Source organism: Trichosurus vulpecula, chromosome 7 (genome assembly GCF_011100635.1).
Source record: "Trichosurus vulpecula isolate mTriVul1 chromosome 7, mTriVul1.pri, whole genome shotgun sequence".
NCBI classification, from domain to species: domain Eukaryota; kingdom Metazoa; phylum Chordata; class Mammalia; order Diprotodontia; family Phalangeridae; genus Trichosurus; species Trichosurus vulpecula.
In genome coordinates, this window is record NC_050579.1 from 120434816 (window position 1) to 120459986 (window position 25171).

Sequence of the window (25171 nt, forward strand, 5' to 3'; positions counted from 1 at the left end):
TACAGCTTATGATCATCTGTATAATAAATGTCTCCCCTCTACCCCCCTCCCAAAAGATGTGAATAAAGTATATACTTGAAGTCATAATGTTATAATACATGTTTAAGAAGTACAAAAATGAAGCTTTTTTATCCTTTCAGAAAATTCATACAAGAAATCTCAAATATCCAATTCTATATGAGTAAAAAGAGTTATATCTCACACATTCAATCTTTTCCCAGAAAGTATAAAGATATTAAAATTAATATCCAAGTTACCCAAGATCCATATACAAGTTCCTAATCCCTCCATTCCAACCAGACTCACTACAACTACAACCCACAGCTTTACCCAGTGACTACAGTGACTTCTTTGCCTGTTACGGGAACCATTTGATATTGACTTGGGTAAGAAATAAAATGACAACTAAGAACTAAAATGGAACTGCTGAGGTAAGCATATATTATACAAGTGAAGTTGCTAAGAGTTTTTACATCTGAAAATAATGGTCCAAGGAGAAAGGGGGAAAGAGGAAGAAAGAATAAGAAGGGAAGTAAATGGGAGGGAAGTGACAGTAACGTGAAAAAGGGCATCAATTTAAACTTTTGAATTTTTTTAAATATAGGAAGCTCAAGAGTTTAGGTCCTGACAATTACAGCTTAGCACCTACATGACCTTGGCCAAAATCACTTAACTTCTCTGAAAGGGTTTCTTCACCTACTATGATAAAAGGGAGTGGTTAAGTCTATCTAAGTCTCCAGTCAAAACACTAATGTGCTTTAAAAAACATTGCATAGATCCTTTTTCTTGCCTCTTCATTATAGATTTGCCAGCATTACTCTTCCAACACCACCCTCCACCCCAAATTGTAATCGCCTTATACAGAATACAAAAAAACTGACAAGGACAGACATGGCTCACATGCAGTTATTTTAAACTAGAGCCTTTTCAGATTTGTGCCAATTTTACTGCCATACTAGAGATAAGTATCTGATCTCATATAATTCTCTCTATCCCCTAATATAAACCCTTTAATAATGTCTGCTTTATCACTCCTCACGGCAATGCAAATATTTTGTGCTTTTCCTTCAGTTTTTCTACCTAATTATTAAATAAGACCCAATTCAGAAACATATCCTCCATATGGTTAAATATCTATCTCTCGGCTCATTCCTTCAGAGAAAAATTAGATTTCTAGGTTACTTTAACATGTGAAGAATTTGCCAAGAGATTCCCAGTGCCACAAGAGATGACCTCACTCATCCAATCCTGACTACTATCTACCCAGTTCACATTCTGCACTGGAGCAAGGAAAAAAAGGGGGAAGGAAATGGCCTGGAGTTTCCACATAGGCATCAAAGTATACTGAAAGTACACCGACTAATTTATTGGCGTTCCTATAGAAATAGGTATGTAAATAAAAGAGAAATATGGCTCTAAGTCCCTTAGACTTTTAAGACTATAACAAAAATTGAATCACCATGGAATCAGAGGTGCAATAGCGTTCTGCTTCATCTTTGACAGGGAACTGACTAGAGACAAGAAACATTAAGGATAAAAGGTGATATCTCTGGATGTTGAAGTGAGAAGGCTTTCTTTAGCAATAAGTGCTAGGATTGGTCTCATTGAATACGTTTTGCTAATTACCAGGAAAGTGTACAAAAACTCCCACATTTTCAGATGACACTAAACTTTGCAAAGTAGGAAAGTGCCAAACTAATGGGAACAGAACATAAGATCTAATAAATCTATTCCAGGAAAGAAAAAATAACATAAAGTGTAATACAGACAAATACAAGATATGCCCTTATAAAAGACTGGAGGTACAAAATGAAGGCTTTTGAGCTATTAGTCAAACACAGAAAAGGGAATGGTTATTTGAAGGTATCACAGTAGAGTGGAAAGTACAATGGACTTGAACTAACACTTGGCTCTGTTTCTAGGCATTTTAACTTGTAAGAAAACCAGATTCTGTGCTGGTACTTGTTTCTTCATATGTTAAACAGGTCTAATACTAACAATGAAATTACAGTTCTGGACAAAATAACAACAATAACTACTCATTTAACCCTGAGGTTTACTATGTATCTTTGTCACTACAACCCTTCTGGGATAGGTATGTGCCCCTATCTATTACTGTGAGGACCAAATAAGATAGATGCAGATCACAATTTACCCATGCCCCCTAATTCTATGTGCCTCTTGTCCAGGTCCACAGGGTGTCAATCCAATGGGCTGGGCACTGCCAACACAGGAAAAAGATGCATTTAAGATGCTATTATTATTACTATTGTTCTCTGGGGATGTCCTCCCAGTAGGCTGTAACCAAAGATGGAGAAGAGAAAGGATCAAAAGGTCATAAACTTAGAACTAGAAAGGACCTCTGAATCAATCTGGTACAGCCTCTTCATTTTAAATATGAAGAAACTGAGACCCAGAAAATTTGTAAAGCAATTTACCTTAGGTCACAAAAAACAATTAAGTGGTAGAAGCTCAACTGAAATCCAGCTCTTCTTACTCAAGAGCCAGGACTTTCCCCACTATCTCATGCTAACACTTCCCAAAATATTACATTAGACTATAATAAAATTAAGGAATCTTCATCCTAGTGTGCAAAGGCTAAAAGGGAGCAGAATGGAAATCTGAAAAATCATGAAAAATTTGGTAGGAGGAAATATAAAACTTGTTCACCAAAATCTTATATTAGGAGGGCAGGGAGACACTTTCAATTTGAACAGGGTATATTTAGGACATATCAAGTACTAATTAATGGAGCAGGTTAAAAAATGGAACTCATTATTACCTCTACCATTACCCCCAAGATGTGGTAGGGGCAGATAACTTAAATGGATTTTTAAAAGCCTAGACATTTATTAATCAAAGACTATAAGCAGTCACTAAGTGAAACTGATGTGTACATAGCTATATAAAGATATACAAACATAGATAAAATTACATATATACACCTAACCTTTAAGGCTGAATTCTTCCACTGCATATCCCTTGGACCTCTCTGAAAGCCCCAAATACCAACAGGAGGCACCATGGATCTAAATGATTATGCAAAGTCTCTGGTTCCTTTTGGAGATCAGAAACAGTCTGATCAATTAATAAACTATATTTCATACATACCTGCCTACAATTCTCAATCTTTCCTTGGCACTCCAGTAAGGGTATCCACATAGACTTTGCCTGGGTTTCTGAAGCACAATCTTTTATTATAACCAAAAATGTTCAAGAGTGCCGAAAGGAGAGGAAAACATAGACCTACCTAACTTAAATTGATCCAGAGTTTTAAGGTAAAAATTAAGAATCCAACGGGGAAGCCAAAAGGTCTATCAGCAAAAGAGGGCAAAAATTCACCCTAATTATTCAGTTATTCAAAATCATGTGTAAAAAGGTCAATTCAAAATCCCAGAGCCATAAGAAATAAGGCCTGCAGTTTTGTTAACCCGCCCTAATTTGGTCAATCTTCTCCCATTGACAGCACTGCAGAAGTGCTTAAAAAAAAAAAAAAAAGCAGGTGCCTAAAAAAGTGACCCATCTACCTAAGGAATTCTTCCAAAGGCTAAAAACGATCATTGGAACATGCTCCAAAAGGATCTCAATCTTCCTACCTTTCCTTCATCCCTACACACACAAACATACCAATTTGTGTGCTACCTTTCCCCCTCCCATAAACACTCTCTCTCATACCCGTCTTTCTGCTACCTTTCCTCCACTCCTGTACACACACACACAGCTCCTAATTTTTGTGCTACCTTTCGTCCACTCCTACACACACAGCCTCCAATTTTCTGCTACCTTTCCTCCACCCCTGTGTACACACACACACACCCCACCTCTACTTCACGAGAAAGGTTGCACCAGATCAGAGAAACTCAAAGTACTACTTAGAAACTTTTCTACGCCTCAAGAGCTGCAAAGCCGTCCTATTTTAGCTAACTACCCAAACACCCTTCCCAAAACCTGTAACGTAACTTAGGATCCATGAAAACTGGGGGTTCCTCCCCACCAAAAATAAAAATTCGTAAAGCATTATTACGAATAGTTTTAACTCCCGATTGAGAACGGAAGTCAAGTGGAGAGTCTCTTCCTCCAGCAAATCAAACAGCCCGTCTCACCCTAGTGTGAATTTCTGTGGGGAGCCCGGTCACCTGCGGCCGCGAGGAGAACAAGCCCCGGTGTGAAGGAGCTGATAACCGCACCCCCCCCCCCCCGTCCTCTCATTTAAAAGGGTGGGGGTGATGCCTAAGTTTTCCATTGGCTCATTCTCCCTAACTTCACAACCCCTTCCTTCCTTCGGCCGCCCTTACAAAGCAGGGAAGGAAGGGCGGGGGTCGCCAGGGACGGACCCGCAGTGGCCCGTGCCCGCCGCCGCAGAAACCCGGAGCCCGGGCCGCGGGGCGCTGTCACCGGTGTCCGGGGGCGTAAGGGGGGGGGGACTTCCCGACTCTCGCATTGTCCACGCGCCTCAGGCGCCAGCCCGGGCGGGCCCCGCCGGCCCGGGAGGAAGTTGCAGCCGGGGAGGCTCGGCCCGGGCCCCCTCCCGGGTGAGCCCCGGCCGGCTTACCGCTCTTGGCGTCGCTCGAAGCGGCCGCGGCAGCCGCCGCCGCCGCTCCCGCTCCCGCTGCCGCTGCCGAGCCCGCGCCGGGCGCCGCTCCTCCGGCTCCGGCCGCTCCCGCTCCGGCTCCCGCCGCTCCCGAGCCCGCCGCAGCTCCCGAGCCCGCCGCCGCGGCCAGGGCTCCCCCGCCCGCCGCGCCAGCCGCGGCCGCCGCCACCGCCAGGGCCCCGGCTCCATTTTCCTGCTCGTCCCCGCTGCTGTTGGCGCGTTTGTTCTTGCGGCCGCCTTTGCTGCTTTTGGGGTTGGGCATCTCGCGAGGATCCGGGGCCGCCGGGCTTCAGCGAAGGCGGCTCCCCCGGGGGCGGCTGTTCATGGCCCCCGCCCCACGCCCGGCGGCTGCCGCGGCCGCCCGCCCCTTCGGCAGCGGAGCGGAGAATGAAAGGCGCGGGCTGGGGTCCCGGTCTATTCATGCATCTCCCGCTCCATCCCTCGCCGGGCTCCCGGGCTCCCCCGCCCGCCCGCACGCCCAGCTTCCTGGGGCTCGGCGGCGCACTCGCAGGGCCAGCGGCAGCCGCGGCCACCGCCTGCTTCTGAGGCGTGAGGGAGACACTTGGGAGCCGGAGGGAAAAGGCGGGTCTCCAGCTTGTTTTGATTCTGCTTCTCCTACACGCTCTGTCCCCGCCCACCGCCTGTGACGACACCCGAGGAGTCCTGCTCGCCACGCCCACAGGGTGACCTCATGGGTGGCGGGTCCGCCCCCGTGGCGTCACGAGTCCCCCGCGAGAAGGGGCTCACCTTCTTTTGGTGGAGTTCTGCGAACTGGCTTTTGGCGGACCCCACCCCCTGTGATGTCACTGAGGAGCCCCCGGGCCATCCTTTCTTAAGTGGTTCTGAATTTCTTTACAAGGGTTACCGAAAACTGTAAAATTAGGACATTAAATTACTAAGATATAGGAGACCGGGAGTCTGTGCTCCAGATTAGCCTAAATCAAACTTTTGTCAAGAGATGTTAGCTCTAGCTAATCATCCTACAAAGACAGAAATGCTGAAAACCGAGGTGGTAGAAACAAAATTTAGGTAAGAGTGAAGGGTTGTAGAGTTAGAGCTAGGAGATCTAGTCCAGTCCTCTGTATATAGAAACTTAGGCCCAAGGAATTTGTGACTTGTCCAAAGTCACAGAGAGCCAGTGGAAGAGCCAGGACTTAAACCCATTTCCTGGGACTCCTAAGCCAGCCTAATAGAAAAGGAAGGGAAGTGAGAAGAGAACAAGCATCTATTCATCACCTACCACGTACTGCGCTAAAGAGCTTCACATTTGTATCATTTGATCCTCACAACAACCCTGGGAGGTAGTTCAAGGCCAACATTAGACGATTCCCAGCTGTGTGACCCTGGACAAATCACTTAACTTGTTTGCCTCAGTTTCCATATCTATAAAATAGGGATGATAATAATAACACCTACCTCCCACAGTTGTATGAAAAAAGATAGTAATTGTAAAGCACTTAGCACAGTACCTGGCATAAAGTAAGCCCTCTATAAATGTTAGCTATTATTATTATTAAGCTATAATTTATAACATTTTAAAGTTTGCAAAGTGCTTTACATTTATTAACTCATTTAAATCTCACAACTCCATTAGGTAGGTGGTATTATGCCCATTTACAGATGAGGAAACTGAGGTTAAGAGAGGGTTGACAGGGTGCTTGTGCTTGGACCCTGATTCTAACATCACATTTCCCCTTAGCCTCTGCCTGGCTGCCTGTGCCTGTGGCAGAATTCCAATTTCAGAACATACCTAGTTCTCAAACATATTCTTTCCCAAGCAGCCTCTCTAGCTAAATGGCAGTGTGCCCCAAAATAATCTCTGTTTCTTCCTTAGTAAGCAGCTATGCCCAATTACAGTTTGATTCCCAGGTGTTGATAACTGACCATATACCGAGTCTAACACGTATTCTAGATATAGTTAAACGTATACTCCCTTAACATTAATCTTGACTAACAAGGCACTTGATGGAACCTAGCCAGTATCTCCAGCTAGCCCTGAACTCCTGGTGACTTAGTGACATTTCACAAGCAAAACCACACCTCCTCCTGGCCCCCACCCCCACCCCAGGCTATTTCCCAGTGAACTCTGGGTAAAATACCTGCGAAGTAGATACAAAAAGTGAACTGACCAACCCCTAATCACGCCCTGACCACTCCCTAACCCCACCCCAACATACCTGATTGACAGGTTTCATCCCTAAATCTTGTACTTAAACTTTCCCTATAGCCCTGTATGGTTGCAGGTTCCCTAAGAACTCTTGCCCACTTTATTTACTTAAAGCGTAATAAATCTTTGCCTCCTTGACTTAAAGAATGCTAGGGCCCGCGAATTCATTCCTGGAGGCCTTGCCTTGGGAATTTTGGTTTGGGATTTCTACATCCCTGGGTTCATTTCTCCCTCTACAATATGACTTGCCTAGAGTCATACAGTTAGTACTTGTTTGAGTTCACATTTGAACTCAGGTCTTCCTGACTTCAAGCCCGGTGATTTACTACACCACCTACCTGCCTTCAGTCAACTGATATGAAAAAGCCTGCCTCTTATACACTTTCATATTACTACCTTATATAGCTATATAGTCTTGACCTGACTCGCAACCCTGTAGAAGTGAAAAGAGAACAGGACTTGCAGCCCTGTTCTAGTCTCTTCTATATTTACTAGTTTTGTGATTTGTCAGTATGTTCTCATCTGTAAAATAAGGATCATAATATACACTGTACCTCACTAGGTTGTTGAATGGAAGATTCTTTGTAAATCTAAAAGCACTATGTAAATGTGACTTCATATTCTAATAAATAGGGAAGGATTCAGAAACATATTGGTAACTTTAGATCTTCTAAGACTTTTAGTTTTTGAAAAAAAAACCCAAATGGTTCAATGGAAATTAAGAAGAACAAAAGCACTCTCCTAGAACATAGAAAAACTGAGGTGATGAAGCACAAAGCGTAATATCACCTAAAGAATTTCCTTTATGTAGGTAGCTGTGGGTCCCTTCCAGAAATTCTCACAGCTATCACCTACCATTCATCCAAGATCTGAGATTGAAATTCCTCCTTGTAAACATGAATGTAATTGGTTCAAAGGGCACCACCATCTGAGCTCCTTGTTATTCCTTCTAATTGAATGAACTATCCTTATTCAAATGAACTTGATGAATAAAAATGGAGGCTGGAGAAAAGCCAAGTGATGCCATCCCCAGTTCATTCCAGATACTATATTATCAGCCTAAATCAAACTTTGTGAAGAGATAATAGATCAGGCTAATCATACTACAAAGACAGAAATGCTGAAAAACAAGATGATAGAAATAAAATTTAAATAGGAGTAAAGGACATCTGAGAAGCAGCATAGCTTAACAGATAAACAGCAAGTCTTGGAGTCTCTGTCTCTGTCTCTCTGTCTCTCTCTCTCTCTCTCTCTCTCTCTGTCTCTCTCTCTCTCTCTGTCTTTCTTCCCTTATCCAATCTGTTGCCAAGGCCTGTCGATTTCACCTCTGTAACATCTCTAGCATATTCTTCATTCTCTGATGTTGCCACCACCATAGTGCTGGCCTTCATGACCTCATGCCAGGGATATCGCAGATAGCCTTCTGGTGATTCTCTTTACTACAAGTCTTTGCCCACTCCAGTCCACCATGCACTCTATCAATCCATCTTAAAGCACTGGTCTGACCATGCCACCACTCTATTTAATAAACTCCAGTGGCTCCCCATCACCTCCAAGATCAACTTAAAAATTCTCTCTTTCAAAGCCTTCAGAACCAATCTTCTTTCCTGGTACCTGGCAACTTCTTCCCGCCTCCACCCCCACCCCCACCCCCAGACTCTTCAATCCAGTAACACTGATTTCCTTGCTATTCCTTATAAAAGACAACTCTGGGAATTTTCTATATCTCCCATGCCTGGAATTCTCTCCTTCCACATCTCTGCCTTCTGGTTTCCCTGGTTCCTTTCATATTCTAGCTAAATTTCACATTCCATGGGAAGCCCTTTTCTGTCCCTTTTAACTCTAGTGATTTTTCTCTGTTGTTTTCCATTTATTCTACCTGTATATATACGTATGTATATATGTGTATATCTATATCTCTTTTGTACATAGTTGTTTGCATTTTGCATGGAGCCATAAACTCCAAAGCCTCCATTTAAGGTGGGGGCTTAGAACAAACATCTCATTTCCCACCTGGCTGCACTACTTTGAGACTTCTCTGACTTCATTACGCCATAGCAAGCTCATCTTTAGGAAAACCTCATCATCTTGCAAGATCAAATCAGTCTTAGTACTCATAACTCATCACTACCCTTTGCCCCCTCTGATTGGAGGGTGCAGCTCCAAAGCACCATTTCCCACCACCACCCTTCCCCCTTCCCCCTTCCCCCAACCTTTCAGCTTCCTGTTGTGTTTTTGCCTTCTCTCTTTAGATTATAACTCCTTGAGGGCAAAGACTTGCGTGTTTTTTTATTTTATTTTGGAGGGGGGAATTGGGTTAAGTGACATGCCCAAGGACACACAGCTAGTAAGTGTGTCAATTGTCTGAGTTCATATTTGAACTCAGGTCTTCCCGACTCCAGGGCCAGTGCTCTATTCACTGCGCCACCTAACTGCCCATTGTGTATTTTTTTTAACCTGTATTTTTAATACCAGCTCTTACCATAGTTCCTGGCACATAGTATGTGCTTAATAAATGTTTATCGACTATTAACTGCCTTGTTTCTGAAAGCTCAAATGATGAGTGAGATCCTACAAGATATAGAAAGGAAAAATGACATATAAGAAATCCCAAAAGGAACAATGGGAGCTTTGTCAGTCAGTAAAGCTTTATTAATTTTGCCATACTTAATAACTGACATTTATACAGGTTTTAAAGTTTGCAAAGCACTTTAAAAACATTCTCATTTGAACCTCAAAACAACCCTGGGATGTAGAAACTACAGATTTTATTATCTCTGTCATACATACAAGATAGGCAATAAAGCGTATTGTTAAGTTGGTGGTCTGGGATCCAGAAAGAACTAGATTCAAGTCCTACTTCTGACAAATTCTAGCTGAGTGGTCCTCACTCACTCAAGTCACTTAAATTCTCAATGCTCTAAACATCTGTCCAAGATTATACATAGCAGAGAAAGTAACAAACTATAATTGGTACAAAGAGTTTCCTTCTCTGGGAGTTTCCTATACCATTAAAATCATAAATGCAGTCTCTAACCCTTTAAAGAGCAAGGAATTGAGAATCAGAGAAGTTGTGGACAAATGTCCATTGTCACACAGTTAGAGAATGTCTGAGACCAGATACTAACATACTATATAGAAAGTCTTGTACATTTGCAACACAATGAGACTATATTCCTTTACAATTTGGATCACCTCAACTAAAACAGTTCTGCCTCCGGTCTTATGTACACCCAAATGAACCTCTAGAAGAAAGGGGTGGGGGTGGAGATGCCATTGAAGGAGAGTGAAATCCCTAGAGAAAAGGGGCCTCCAGTTCTGGATGGTATCCTCCAGAGTTCAAATAAACAGTTATTGTTCCAGTGCCCTAGTTTTTGGACACTCTGGATCTGTGTCCTGAGATCTCATGGTAAATCGAGTTCTACTGGTTAGAACACAGAAGTGGAAGTAAAGGATTAGTTATCAAAATTGAGATTCTTAGAATTGACTCTGGAATTAACTTTGACTAATACAAAGAAATACACATACAACAATCTAGAAACACAAGTAATGAACAATAGTTCTAAACCCAGCACTGCAGAAAGCTTGCTTAAGGTGATACCACTTAATAATTGACATTATATTTATGTTTCCTTTTCCTCTTTTGGAAAATAGAAATAACAATTCATCCTTTCACGGCAGGGTTGCTATGATGAATAATGATATGTATGTCGTAAACAAAATGTATGAATGTCTTTTGTCAACGATATGCAATTGGATGGACAACACATATATCTAAGAAAGCCACTTGTGAATGTAAATGCTGAAAGATTAAAATGTACATGCTAAATGAGTATAATAATTATTCTCATTCATATAACACTTTAAGGTACACAAAGTATTTTGTATGCCTTTTCTCTTGAAGGCCCTGTGAGATAGGTGCTATGTATTATCATAATTTTACAGATGAGGAAATTGAGGCATAGAAAAATTCAGTGACTTGGCCATGGTCATACAGCTAATAAGTGTCAGGGAAAAGATTTAAACCCAGATTTTTCTAACTCCAGGTCCAATAGAGAGTTAACTGTCATGATGCTTCTTAATAGGCCTACTACCCTCTGTCTTGTTCAGTCACTCAGTTGTGTCCCACTCTTTGTGACTGGGATTTTCTTGGAAAAGATGCTGGAGTGGTTTGCCATTTCCTTCTTCAGTGGATTGAGGCAAACAGAGGTTAAATGACTTGCCTAGGGTCACACAGCTAGTAAGTATCTGAAACTGGATTTAAATTCAGGTCTTCCTGGTTCTAGGCCCAGTGCTTTATCTGCTGAGCCATCTAGTTGCCTCTGTGCCCTCTGGCTAGTGTATTCTAAAATAACATAAATATATAAAAACACACATAAATATATACATACATTCATACATATACATACATTTACATACCTGTGTACATATATACATATATGTGTGTACATGTACATGTGTGTATATATGTATATATGTGTGTATACACTTACACACACACAAATATATGTATGACACCTAGGTGGCACAGTGCCTGGCCTAGAATCAGGAAGACTCCCCTTCCTGTGTTCAATCTGGCCTGAGACACTTTCTAGCTGTGTGATCCTGGGCAAGTCACTTACCCCTGCTGGCCTCAGTTTCCTCATCTGTAAAGGTACAGAAAAACGATTAATTCCTCCACTCTACTCATTTCCACCTCTGTTTTGTTCATTCTCTTGACCCTACAGAGAATGCCTTTCTCGTTTTTCTCTGACAATCAATCAACAAACATTTATCAGGTATTTACTATGTGCCAGACAGTATGTTAGGTACTGGGAATAGTGATAAAAAAATAAAATAATTCTTAACCTCAAGGAGCATATATTCTAACATGAGAGATTTGCTGAAATAGTGTTCAGGGAAAGACAGTCACTAATTAGGTGGTGAAGACCCCAGGACAGAAGTTTCTCTAAAACTTGGAGGTCCATGGGTATGGTCATTGAAGCTATTGTTTAAGAGTTTGTGGAGGAGGTGGCCAAAGAGGAGGGATGACAGGAAGACAGCCAGAGTGCTCCACTGATGTGCTCATTATGTTGGGAGAAAGCAAGGAAGGCCTCTAGTGTATTAGATAGATCCCTTAGGGCAGAATTATGGTGGGGCATGTGCAGAATGGGCAGGCTTATATGGATTGCAATCTGTATCTTTGGAAAGAACACCCACATTGATTAACATACTCATTTGAATATGAAGTGTTGATTTGTGAATCTCTAGTGTTCACTTACCAATTTGTAAGCTACATAAAAGTAGCCTTATGTTTTATTTAATTTTTGTATGACCTCTAACATGTAGCATAATGTCCTGTGCAGCATGCACTTAATAAATGTTTGTTGCATTGTAGACTCTTAAAAGCATAGGATTTAGAGTTTGAAGTAGTATGAAATAATGATTTCTTGAACAGGGCAATGACATAGGGCTTCAAAGAAGGATTAGCCTACAGAGTAGATAGAAAACAATCTCATAGGGAAAGGCAATAGCAGCTCAGAGGACCAGCAAAGGATGTGATTTGAGATAAGGAAGCCAGAGATATTGAGATAAGGAGCAAAAACATACAGTGTCAGGTGGGAAGAACAGCAAGTTGGCTATTATAGTGTAAGAAGAATAGAAAGGTAGGAAGGGACAGGTTACAAAAGGCTTTAAATACCAAATAGAGAATCTTGTATTTGATTCTGGAGCTAACAGGGAGCCACTGGAGTTTATGGAGTAAGAGGGTAACAAGATCAAGCTTTAATAGGAAAGGCACTTAGGCAATTGAGTGAAGGATCAACCTGAGTGGGGGGAGACATGAAGTAGAGAAACCAATTAGGAGGCCATTGAATTAGTCCAGTCAAAAAATAATGAGGCTCTGAGCTAGAATGGTGGCTATGTGAATGATGTGAAGGGGACCTATACAAGAGATTTTGTGAATATAGAAATGACAGTATTGTGAATAAAGTACAAGACTTTATGGTGGAATCTTGATGTTGATTATGTATTAGTTGGGGGATAGGGATGGCATTGAGGAATGAAGCAGTTTTGTTGTGTTCCTTTGTTTTGTACTTTCTAACAACACATCATCTAGCTGAGATATCCCAAACAATAAAACCAAGATCAGCAAAGTAATAGCATTTCCTACCCTCTTAAAGCTCCAAAGGGTGGAAAATGTCCCAAAGTTTATTGGTGTTTTTTTAAAGACCAAATTAAACAAATTTGCCTGACCAATTTTAAACCAAAGGAAGTTCTGTTTATCAGGGCCTATTTTTTCCCCAGACCTGTGAGTCTACCTATCAATATTAATAATTCATCTGTAATTTATGGTTTTATGCAGTTGCTAAATGCACTGGGGGGTTAAGTAATTTGTCCCAGTCATGTAGGTAGTATGAGTCTAAGGCATCTCTTGAAACCAAATCCAACAATCTGTTTACCGTACAATGCTATGTTTCTAGATTAATGATTTTAGTCTTTAAATAGATGACACAGTTAAATCAAAGTAGTCCCTGGGAGAAGTGTTTTCATGCTGGCTCATGATTGCTGTTAGTGGGACTGAGTTACAATCAGCTTCCTATCACTTCTTAGCTTTTAGTCTGAGAGGAAGGCTATGCCAGGGACTCCATGACTTCCAAGCTTTATGGGTCTAAGCATCATTCCCCAGTACCCCAAAGGTGGATATCTTAAGCATAGCTTTTCATTTTCTTTGGTGTGTTGTGAAATAGTTTCCAATGTCCTATAAGAATTGGCCAATCACTTTTATTTTGGGTAGATGGCTAGGTCAGTTACACTTTGTGTTTTGTTTGGGTTTTGTTTTTTGTTTTGTTTTATTCTTTTGCCCTTTTACCTCCTACTGTAAAGAAAATAGAACCTGCAAACTGCAGGGTGATTATTGACTGCTTTGAAACAGCAGTTGTTGTTTCTTGCTGAAATGAAACAGAGACCAGCAAGTTCTAGCAGGAAACAGGCGTGTGAGTTTCTGGGTGTTAAGAGAGAATTTCCCTTCATTTTCATATAGAACTTGCAAGTACTCACAAGCGTTTTCAAACCCTTGGCAATGCACTGAACCTTCTCCAAATGAATGAAAAATATTTTAAATGAGCATTCATACTATAAAAAAATGCAGAGTCACTTTTAAAATTGCCAATGAAAACATTTTCAATGTTTTTTTTTCCAATTTACTTCCTCTATTTCTACCACCTTTTAGAAGCTATGTAAATTTTGACTTACCTACTTCTTTTAAACATAAAAGATATATTACATGATAAACTAAAAAGGTAAGATCTATGAACCACACAGCTATGAATTGGTGCTCCTCACTATTTTTAAAAAATATTTTGTTATTGTGAACCAAAGAATACCAACAAATGCAAACTTTTTTAAATATGAAGAATAGAAAAAAGATTGTATATGGAACTTCACATTTTAGCATCTATAGCTGTTTTTTTTAAAGTAGCTACTCAGTGCAGTGTGTTTGTGATAAAGCTGTCTCTGTTGTTTTGCTTTTTAAACCCCCTCCTAACCTTTTTTGTGCATTTTCTTTAAATGCTTCACTGACATGATTTTCTTTCTTTCATTTTTTTTGGCATCAATATCACTTTTCCACCTCCCTCTATCCCTATTCACCACTCTTCACAGAAAATATCCCTCCTTTGTAACAAGTTAGCATAATCAGACAAAACAAATTTGTATTGTATTGATTATGTCTGGAAAAGTATATCTCATTCCATATCTGCAGATCTTTACCTCTCTGTCAAGAGGAGTAAAATGTGATTCATTATCTGTCCTCTGAAGTCATGGTCAGTCATTGCATGTTTGGTCATTGAATACAGAGTTCTGAAGTTGTTTTTCTATATAGTGTTGTAGTTATTATGTAAATTATTCCCCTGGTTCTGCTCAAATCACTCTGCATCAATTCATATGGACTCCTAGGATTTTCTGAATTCATCCCTTTTACTATTTCTCACAGCTCAATAATATTCCATTACATTTGTATACCGGCCTTGTTCAGCTATTCTTCAATTGATAGACACCACCTTAGTTTCCAATTCTTTGCTGTAACAAAAAGTGCAGCTACAAATATTTTGTTCACATAAGACCTTCCCTTCATTCTTTTATCTTTTGGGGGTCTATTATATCTAAGAGTGGCATAACTGATCAAAGATATACACAATTTAGTATATTTTGGAGGTATTGTTCCAAAGTGCTGTCCAGAATTGTTGGGCCAATTTGCAGTTGCACCAACAATGCATTAGTGTGCCTGTCTTTCTTTATACCCTCCAACAGCTGTGATTGTCTTTTTTGGTCTTATTTGTCAATCTGATGGATGGGACGTAGAACTTAAGGATTATTTTAATTTGAATTCCTCTTATCATTAGTGATTTGAAACATTTTTCATGTGAATATTGAAACTTTGTATTTCTTCTTTTGAAAATCGCCTGTTCATAACCTTTGACATTTATATATTGATGAATGGGACTTTTTATTATACATTTGAATGTTTCCTCTGTATCTTAGATTTAGCAGATTTTTATATGAAAATTTCATTACAAATCTCTTGTCTAGTTAAGCATTTCCTTTCTAATTATACCTTTGTTGATTTTGTTTGTGCAAAAAGATTTCAATTTTATATAAAAAAGTTGTTTACATTATCTCTTATCATTTTGACTATTCTTTTTTTGTCAGAAACTCTTCCCCTTCCCTCTAATATGTTAATAATATTGCCTTATATGTCTAGATCATGCATATATGAAAAGTTATTGTGGTAAATAATGTGAGATGTTAGCTTAAAACTAATTTCTGCTAGACTGTTTTCCTGTTTTCCTAGCAGTTTATAATGAGAAAGTCCTTACCCCACGAGTGGCGAGTCTTTGGGTTTCTCAAATACCTTTTACTATGTTAATTGTTGCTGTGTTGTATACCTAATCTCTCCCACTGATCAACTTTTCTATATCTATATAGTGCCAGAAAGTTTTGAAGATTTCAGCTTTATAGTATAGTTTGAAATCTAATACTGCTGTGTCCCTTTTTTCTTGCTTTTTTTGTTATTTCCCTTGAGATTTTTAATCTTTCTTTCTCCAGATTGTTTTTGTACTTATTTTTTCTTGCTCTATAAAGTAACTCTTTGATATTTTGATTACTATGGCACTGAATAAGCAAATTAATTTGAGTAGTCTTGTCATTTTTGTTATGTTGGCATGGCCCAACCAAAAGCAACTAATATTTCTCCATATTATATATGCCTATATATATTTTTGTTTTCTCAAGAATATTTTGTAGTTATATGCATATAAAATTGTGTGTGTGTCTTCATAGATGAACTCATGAATATTTTGTAATTTCTTTAGTTCTTTTGAATTAAATTTTTCTTCCTGGTAGGTTTTATTGGTAGTATACAGAAAGACTGATGAGTTGTGTTTTGCATAAATACTGATGCTTGTGTATTTATTTATTTCATATCCTGCTATTTTGCTGAGATTATTTCATCTATTTTTTAGTTGAATTGCTAGGATTCTCTAAGTAGACCTTTGTATCTTTTGTTTTCCTCTTGTTTATGCCTATTCCCCTAGTTTCTTTTTCTTATCTTATTACTATAGAATTCCTAGAACTATATCAGATAATAACTCTGAGAGTGGACATCTTTGCTTTACTCCAATCTTATTGGAAAGTTCTCTAGCTTTTTTCCATTAGATAGTATTACTCTATATCCAAGAGCAAGCATTAAATGTAAAGGTAAAAAGTTAGAGGCTTTTCCAGTGAGATCAGGGATAAAGCCCATTACCACCATTATTATTTAACTTAGTGCTAGCAAAAGGACAAGATGAAAAAGAAATTGAGTGAATGATCACAGGAAAAGAGAAAACAAAATGATCACTTTTTGCAGATTACATGATAGTATACATAGAGAACCTTGGAAAGTCAACTCAAAATTAATTAAAATAATTGATAACTTCAAAGTTACAGGATATAAGATAAATCCATATGTTGTCTGCATTCCTATATATAGCCAACAAAACCCAGCAGTAAGAATGTGGTTTCTGAGAATAAACCCCAAAATCTGAAATAATTTTAAAAAGAAATGTATTAGGTTATTTGATAGAGCAGAGCAAGATGGAAAGGAGGTGTGGCTCCTTTTCCCCCAGGTTCTAGAAGTTTTATATTATATAAAGGACTTACATTTGTATTATATAAAGGACTTTTATATTATATAAAGGACTTAGACAAAGGTACCTGCACACAAACTGCGCATATGCTCTTAAGCAATTTTGTGGAGAGGGAAACTTGAAAACAAGGTAGATTGAAATAGATATGAGTGAATGTGAGCATTCAATTAAATTTGGGCAGAGCCAAAGCACCAAGGGAACCCAAAACACAAGTTTGCCTGGAGCCAAAACACATAGGTGTAGGAATCCAAAAGATCCTTATTTTGGGTGGATCCAGGACCTGGGGAAAATAAAAATTCTTTGTAGTTATCTCCAGCATTCTTGGAGATTTACTGAGGGAAGGGCAACATTTTGCATTCAACCAATCTCTAGTTAGGTTTAAGTAGCGTAATAATTAGTCAGTTTTCTGAACATTATAATAAAGCATTTTCCTACAAGAGCTAGAAAGATAAATTCCTTTCAAAGCTACAAAATGCTTGGAAGTTTATCTTCCAGGATTCACACAAGAACTCTATGACTCTAGCTATAAAATACTGCTTGAAGTATTAAAGTCAGAACTAAACAATTGGAGAAACATTAATGGCCCATTGGTAAGTTGAGCCAATATAATAAAAATTACAATCCTACCCAAATTAATTTACTTATTCAATGTTGCATCAGTGCTTCCAATTCCATGCCTCTCAGTTCTATTCCTAACTCTCCAGTCTGGCCTCTCAACCTCACCATTCAACCAAAACTGCTCTCTCCAAAGTTATCAATGATCTTTTCATTGCCAAATCTACTTTTCTAAATTCTTATTCTTGATCTCTCTGCAAACTTTGAAACTGTCAATCACCCTCTTCTCCTTGATATTCTCTTCTCTCTTGGTTTCCATGACACTATTCTATTTTTGTCTTCTTTCTACCTATCTGACTACTCCTTCTCAGTCTACTTTGCTAGATCTTTGTCAAGGTCATATCCACTAACTGTGGGTGTACTCCATGGCTCTGTCCTATGGTCTCTTCTTATTTCCCTTTATAATATTCCATTTGGTGAGCTTATCAGCTCCCATAGATTCAATTATCATCTCTATACCAATGATTCTAAAATCTGTTTATCTAGCCTAACCCTCTCTCCTAACCTCCAGACTTGCCTCTTAGACATCTTGAACTGGACATCTTAAACCCTATATCTAATGTCTAATATGGAATTCATTATATTTCTCCTCTAAATCTTCCATTTTCCTAACTTCTGAATTACTATTGAGGGGTACTACCATCCCAGTCACCCAGGCTCATAACCAAGTGACCCTGGGTGACCCTCCCAGTCACCCATGCTCATGACTCATAATCCTCGCTTGACTCCTCACTCTCCCTCATTCCCCCTACCTCCATATCCAATCTGTTGACAAGGTCAGTAGATTTTACCTTGTAATATCTCTCATAAACTCCCCCTTCTCTCCTCTGACACTGCCACAGACCCTCATCACTTCACATCTAGATTGTTGCAATAGAATGCTGGTTAGCTCTCTGCTTCAGGTCTCTCCCCACTCCAGCCCATTCTCTACTCAGTTGTCAAATTGATCTTCTTAATGCACAGGTATACTGACCATGTCACCTTCTATTCAATAAACTCCAACAGATTTATCACCTCTAGGGGCAAATATAAAATCCTCTGTTTGGCATTCAAAGCCCTTCATAATCTAGTCCCCTCCTACCTCTCTAGTCTCCATATATCTTACCAATTGGTAAATGGTCAAAAGATATAAATAGGCAGTTTTCACAAGAAGAAATCAAAGCTATCAATACTTGTATGAAAAAATGTTCTAAATCACTTGTTAGAGAATGGTACATTAAAACAATTCTGAAGAACCACTTCACACCTATCAGGTTGGCTAACATGACAGAGAAGGAAAGTTACAAATGCTAGCGGGGATATGGAAAAATAAATATACTGATGCACTGTTGGTGGAGTTGTAAACTAGTCCAATTATTCTGGAGAACAATTTGCAACTATGCCCAAAGGGTTATAAAACAATGTATACCCTTTGAAACAGCAGTACTGCTTTAGATCTGTGCCCTAAAGAGCAATACTCTTTAAATTTGTACCCTAAAGATTCTTTTAAAAAATGAAAATGACACACATATACAAAAAATATTTATAGCAGCTCTTTTTGGGGTAGAAAAGAATTGGAAATTGAGGGGATGCCCACCAATTGGGGAACTGCTGAATGAGTTGTGGTATATGATTGTGATGGAATACTATTATGTTACAAGAAATGATGAAGGGGATGGTTTCAGAAAAATCTGGGAAGACATACAAACTGATTCAAAGTGAAATTAACAGAACCAAGAAAACGTTGTACATGGTAATAGCAATATTATAGTAATAATTAACTGTGAAAGACTTAGTAACTCTGATCAAAAAGATAACCCACAATGTTTCCAAAGGACTAATAATAAAAAATGCTACCCACCTCCAGAGAGAGAATTGATGGACTCTGAGTGTAGATTAAAGCATATTTTTCACTTTCTTTATTTTTCTTGCTTTTTTGGTAATCATTATTTTTTTTGTCTCTTGGCTGATATGGAAATATGCTTTACATGACTTTACATTTATAATGAGAATCATATTGCTTGCCTTCTCAATGGGTGGGAAAGGGGCTAGGGTGAGGGAGAAACTTTGGGACCCAAAGCAAAATTTTTAAAAATACCTTACTTGCCCCTATGTATTCTGTGATCTAGTGACACTGGCCCCCTTGCTATTCCTTGCACAAAAGACTCCATCTTTCAGCTCCAGGCATTTTTATTGGATATGTGCCATACATGGAATTTTCTCCAACCTTGTCTCTGTGTCATGATTTACTTCAAGTCCCAACTAAAATTCCATCTTCAAAAGGAAACCTTTCCTAACCCCTTCTTGGAAGTCCTTCTCTCTATTGCCTATCTCCAATTTATCCCACATAGATCTTGTTTGTACAGTTGTTTGCATATTGCCTCCTCCATTAGACTGTGAGTTCATTGAAAGCAAGGATGATCTTTTACCTTTCTTTTCATCCTCAGCCCTTAGCACACTGCCTGGAACATAGTAGGTACATAATAAATACTAATTGACTAACTGGTCAATTGCTGTATCGAAAAAACTATCAAAAGAATATTTTAGAAAAATAATAAGTTCATATGGAGAAACTAGAGATCAAGAATCTCAGCAGTAATAATGAAAAACATGGGAAGGAAAGGGTAGCAGATTTCAAACTGTTCTATAAGGCTGGTTAAAAGAAAGAGAAGTGGATCAGTAGAATTGATTAAGTATATAACCTATAAAAGCAAACAAACCTAGTATCATAGTATTTGATAAACCCAGAGATTCTAGTTTTTGAGTAAAGAATTCACTACTTGACAAAAGCTCCTAGGAAAACTAGATAGCAGGCTGGTAAAAATTAGGTTTGGACCAACACCTCAAACCATATACCAACATAAGCTCTAAATACATATGTGACATGGGTATAAAAAATATCACATCAAAAACAAATTAGAGGTTCAAGGAAGAAATTACCTTTTGGATCTATGCATAGGGAAGGAGTTCAATACCAAACAAGTGTTTGAGAAGATCACAAGATAGAATGGACAGTTACAATTATATAAAATTTAAAAGGTTTTACAACAAACAAATCTAATGTAATGAAAATTGGAAGAGAAATGCTAACTAGAAAAAAAGTTTTATGATAAGCTTCTCTGACAGTTTCTCTCATATTCCTTTATCACGTTCCCCTTATATGTAATTTCCAAGTTATATAAGGAACTAATTTAAATTTATAAGATTAAGATCCATTTCTCAATATATAAATAGTGAAAGGATATGAACAGGCAATTTTCAAAGTAAGAAATGTAAGCTATCATATCATACAATATTATGAAAATGTTCTAAATCAATAGTAATTGGAGAAATGCAAATTAAAGTAATTTTGAGGTTCAGTCTTACAAATAAAAGACTGGTGAATATTAAAAAAGAGGAAAATAACAGTTTGGAGGGGCTGTGGGAAAATAGATAACTTGAATACTGTTAATGGAAGCCTAGCCATTTTGGAAAGCAATTTGGATCTGTGCCCAGAAAATTACTAAACTGCACATACCCTTTGACTCAGATATATCATTACTAGGTATATATCCTCAAAGAAAGCAAGGAAAAGAGAAACAGATATACATATATATATATATATGTATACACACACACACACACATATATATACATATATATATGTATACACACAGACACACACACACACACACACACACACACACACACACACATATATATATACACAAATACTTATAGCAGCAATTTTCAAGGTAGCCAAAAATTGGAACATAAGGGACTGTCCTCCTATTGGGAAATATCTAAACAAAGTGTGATATATAAATATAATGAAATATTATTGTTCCATAAGAAATCATGAAATGGATAATTTCGGAGGAAATTGGGAAATCTTTTATGAACTGAAGCCAAGTGAACAGATCTACGAGAATAATTTATACAATGATAACAATACTGTAGAAAAAAGAAAAAAAACTTTGAAAGACTTTAGACCTCCAATAAATATATGATGACAAACCATAAGTCCAAGAATGAAGCCCACAAGTCCGAAAGAATCAAGATGAAATATGCTACTCCCCTTCCTGGTAGAGAGGTAATGAACTTAAAATGCAAAAAGAAACATAAATTTTCAGACACAGCTAATGTGAAAATTTGTTTTGTCAGACTATGCAGATATTTATTGAGGGATTTGGTTTTCGGGTTCCTTTTCTAAAAAAAATTGTTCAACTAGGTGGGAGGGAAGGAGTCTGGTGGAGAGTGAAGGATCAATAAAAATACTTATTTGAAAAATTAAAATATGTGGGTGTTAAATTTTGTCAAAAGCTTTTACTATATCTATTGCTATATTAATTTTGTCTATTATGCTTACCTAATATTGAATGAATCCTGCATTCCTGGTATAAATCCAATCTTATCATATAATATTTTAAAATATATATATATATATATATATATACATGTATATGTGTGTTATATACGTATATAGTCATTGCCTCTTTGCTAGTACTTTATTCTATACTTTTGCATCAATATTCACTAGAGATATTGGTCTATACCTTTCTTTCTCTACTTTTTCTCTCATGGTCTAGGTATCAAGATCATATTAGAGAAAATGTTTAGTAGAATTTCTTCATTTTCTATTTTTGAAAATAGTTTATTTAATATTGGATTTAATCACTTTCTAAAATGTTTGATTGAATTTATTTGTTCTCATGAGGTTCCCCCCAGCCCTGCCTTTGGAAATTGCTTTGTGGATTATTCAATTGCTTTTTCTGAGATTGGGTTAAATTTTCTGTCTTGTTCTGCACAGAAATTAGAGTATTTTTGTAATATTCACCCATTTAATTTAATTTATCAATTTTATTGACATATGATTGAACAAAATAATTTCTAACACTTTCCTTTATTTCTACTTCATTTGTTATGAATTCTTATTTTTAAAATTTGATATTAATAACTTGACTTTCTTCCCTTTTTAAGATCAGATTAATGATTTATCTATTTTACTAGTTTTTTTTAAAAGTTCTTGGTTTTGTCACTTTACTGGGGATTTTTTGCTTTCAGTTTTGTTAATCTCCTCCTTGATTTTCAGTATTTCTATTTTTGTGTACTATATACACTAAGCACTAGTGATACAAAGAAAGGCAAAAAAACAGTCCCTGGTCTCAAGGATCTCACAGTCTAATGGAAGACACAATATTCCAACAACTACATATAAACAAGATAAATACAGGATAAATTGGGAGAAGTCTGAGAGAGAAGAGTAAGGAAGAATGGAAAAAACTTCTCAAAAAAGGTGGGACTTCAGTTCAGATTTGAAGGGGACCAGGAAAATTAAAAGTCAGAGAGGAGGAAGGAGAGAGTTGATGAAAATATTTAGCTGTATAAATTTCCATCTAAGTACTGCTTTGGCTGTATCCTCAAAGTTTTGGTATATTATCTTATTGTTATTATTTTCTTTGATGGAATTAATATTTCTATGATTTGTTTTCCAACTCACCGATTGTTTAGAATTAAGTTATATAGTTATCACTTAAGATTGAGTCCTATCTCTGAAAATCTTTATTGATTATAATTTTTATCACTTTATGGTCAGTAAAGAATATATTTTATATTTCTGCTTTTCTGCATTTTTTAAGCTTCTGCAATCACTTTTTCTAAAGATGTCATGCAAAGTTCATAAATATGTATATTCTTTTTTATCTCTATTCAGAAATCACCAGAAGATCTAATTTATCTAACCTTTGTAATTTTTTCTTGTTTATCTTTTTGTTAAATTTATCTATGTCTGAGAAAGGGTACATTGAGGTCCCCAAATATCAGTTTTGCTGTCCATTTTTTCCTGTAATGCAATCAACTCTTCCTTTAATTACCTAAAAGCTATTGCATCCTATACGCGTATGATAAGTATTGATGTGATTTCATTGTCTATGGTGCCTTTAAGCAAAATATAGCTTCCCTATTTATCACTTTTGTTATGTCTATTTTTACTATTGCTTTGTCTGAGGTCATAACTGTTACTACTAAAGTTTTTTAGTTCATCTGACACATAATAAATTTTGTCCTTCATTATATCTGTGTGAATCTTTGTATTTCAACTGTGTTCCATGTAGGCATGTTGTTTTCCTCCTACCTTCTCAATCTTCTGGATTTTCATCCGGTCATGCCCTCTAACTATAGGTGTCCCTCAGGGTTCTGTCCTGGACCTTCTTCTCTTCTCTTTGTATTCTACTTCACTTGGTGATCTCATCAGCTTCTGCAGATTTAACTACCATCTCTATGCTGATGATTCCCAAATATAGCTATCCTGTCAAATTTCTCTGCTGACTTTCATCCTTACATCTCCAACTGCCTTTCAGACATCTCAAATTAGATGTTCAGTAAACATCTTATTTCAGTATGTCCAAAACAGAACTCATTATCTTCTTTCCTAAACCCTACCACTTCATTACCCTATAACTCCTTGTAATGGCTCAAGAACAATAAGAGCATTTATCTTCCTAGGCTTCTCAGTTCATGTTTTGCATTTCATAGTTTCTATTTAATTTTGTCCTTTTCATCAAAATTGCTTGAAAGTCCTCTATTCTATTATAGGTTCCATTTCTGGGCCCTCCTTGACCCAGGATCTGCTTCAGGCTTCCATCTCAACACCTCCCTTAGAATGTTCTTGGTCTAGGTGCTGTTTTGAATTTCCATCCCCTGGAGTATTTCTGGTCTGGGTGTTGATGCACACTTCCAGCCTATTCACCTGAGCTCCAGTTAGCTTTCTGTGGGGATGCTCTTCCAGCGCTCATGGCTTCCAGCTACTTTTTTATTCAGTCCTGATCTAGATGAAGGAGCTCACTGGTGTTTTTCTTTGAATTTCATAATCTTTCCGGTATAATTTTTTAGATGAGTGCTGGAGTACATGTGGGAGAAATTGGCTCATCTACAATCTTATGCTACAACCTTAAGTAGAAGTCCATCTTCAGTATTTCTTTTAATGTTCAATATTCAGAAACCCATATTCATAACCTTGGTGTTATTATGGACTCTTCCTTTTACCTCACCTCTCAAATCTAGTCAGTTACAAGTCCTATGAATTTCACCCCTACAATATCCCTTGAATTTAGATGCTCTTTTCTTACTTCATTAGCTTAATACATACCTTTCTGACACCTAACTGGACTATTGTAATAGCCTTACAGGTCTTCCCACCTTCACGGTGGTTGCACCGTTCCAGGCTATCCTCAATGTCACCTTACAAATAATCTATTTTGTATAAAGATCTGATCATAGAAACATAAGCTAGACTATTTCAATTAGCTCCCAATAGATCTCCAATCTCTCTCAGCTTCAAATCATTTTATGTATTGCTACCATAAAAATACTCCTAATACACAGTTCTTAGTACCTTACTCTCATGCAAACAACACCGCCCCCCCAAAAAAAACCCTTGTGAGCTCCTCTTTGCCTTTCAAATAAAATTTAAACTCTTTAGCTTGGCATTTAAGGACCTAGAAAGGTAAGTTGATTTCAACCTACCTTTTTAACCTCCTTCAACATCATTTCCCCCTAGTTTCCCCTACGGAAAATTCCCCTAGTTTATATTCTCACCAAGTTGGGTTCATAGTTGCTCAAACATGCCACATTCTTTCAAGCCTCCATACTTTGGTCCATGTCACCATATCTGGA

At 38.0% G+C, this 25171-nt stretch overlaps 1 protein-coding gene across 1 annotated transcript in view; it reads right to left on the reverse strand.

Annotated features, from left to right (window-relative positions):
• Positions 1-5095, reverse strand: part of HECA (hdc homolog, cell cycle regulator) — a 54032-nt gene extending 48937 nt beyond the window's left edge. Inside the window, exon 1 of the mRNA XM_036768505.1 lies at positions 4553-5095. Coding sequence (XP_036624400.1) covers positions 4553-4853 — 301 coding nt within the window. The 5' untranslated portion in view covers positions 4854-5095. The remainder of the gene's footprint in view (positions 1-4552) is intronic.
• Positions 5096-25171: the final 20076 nt, after the last annotated feature.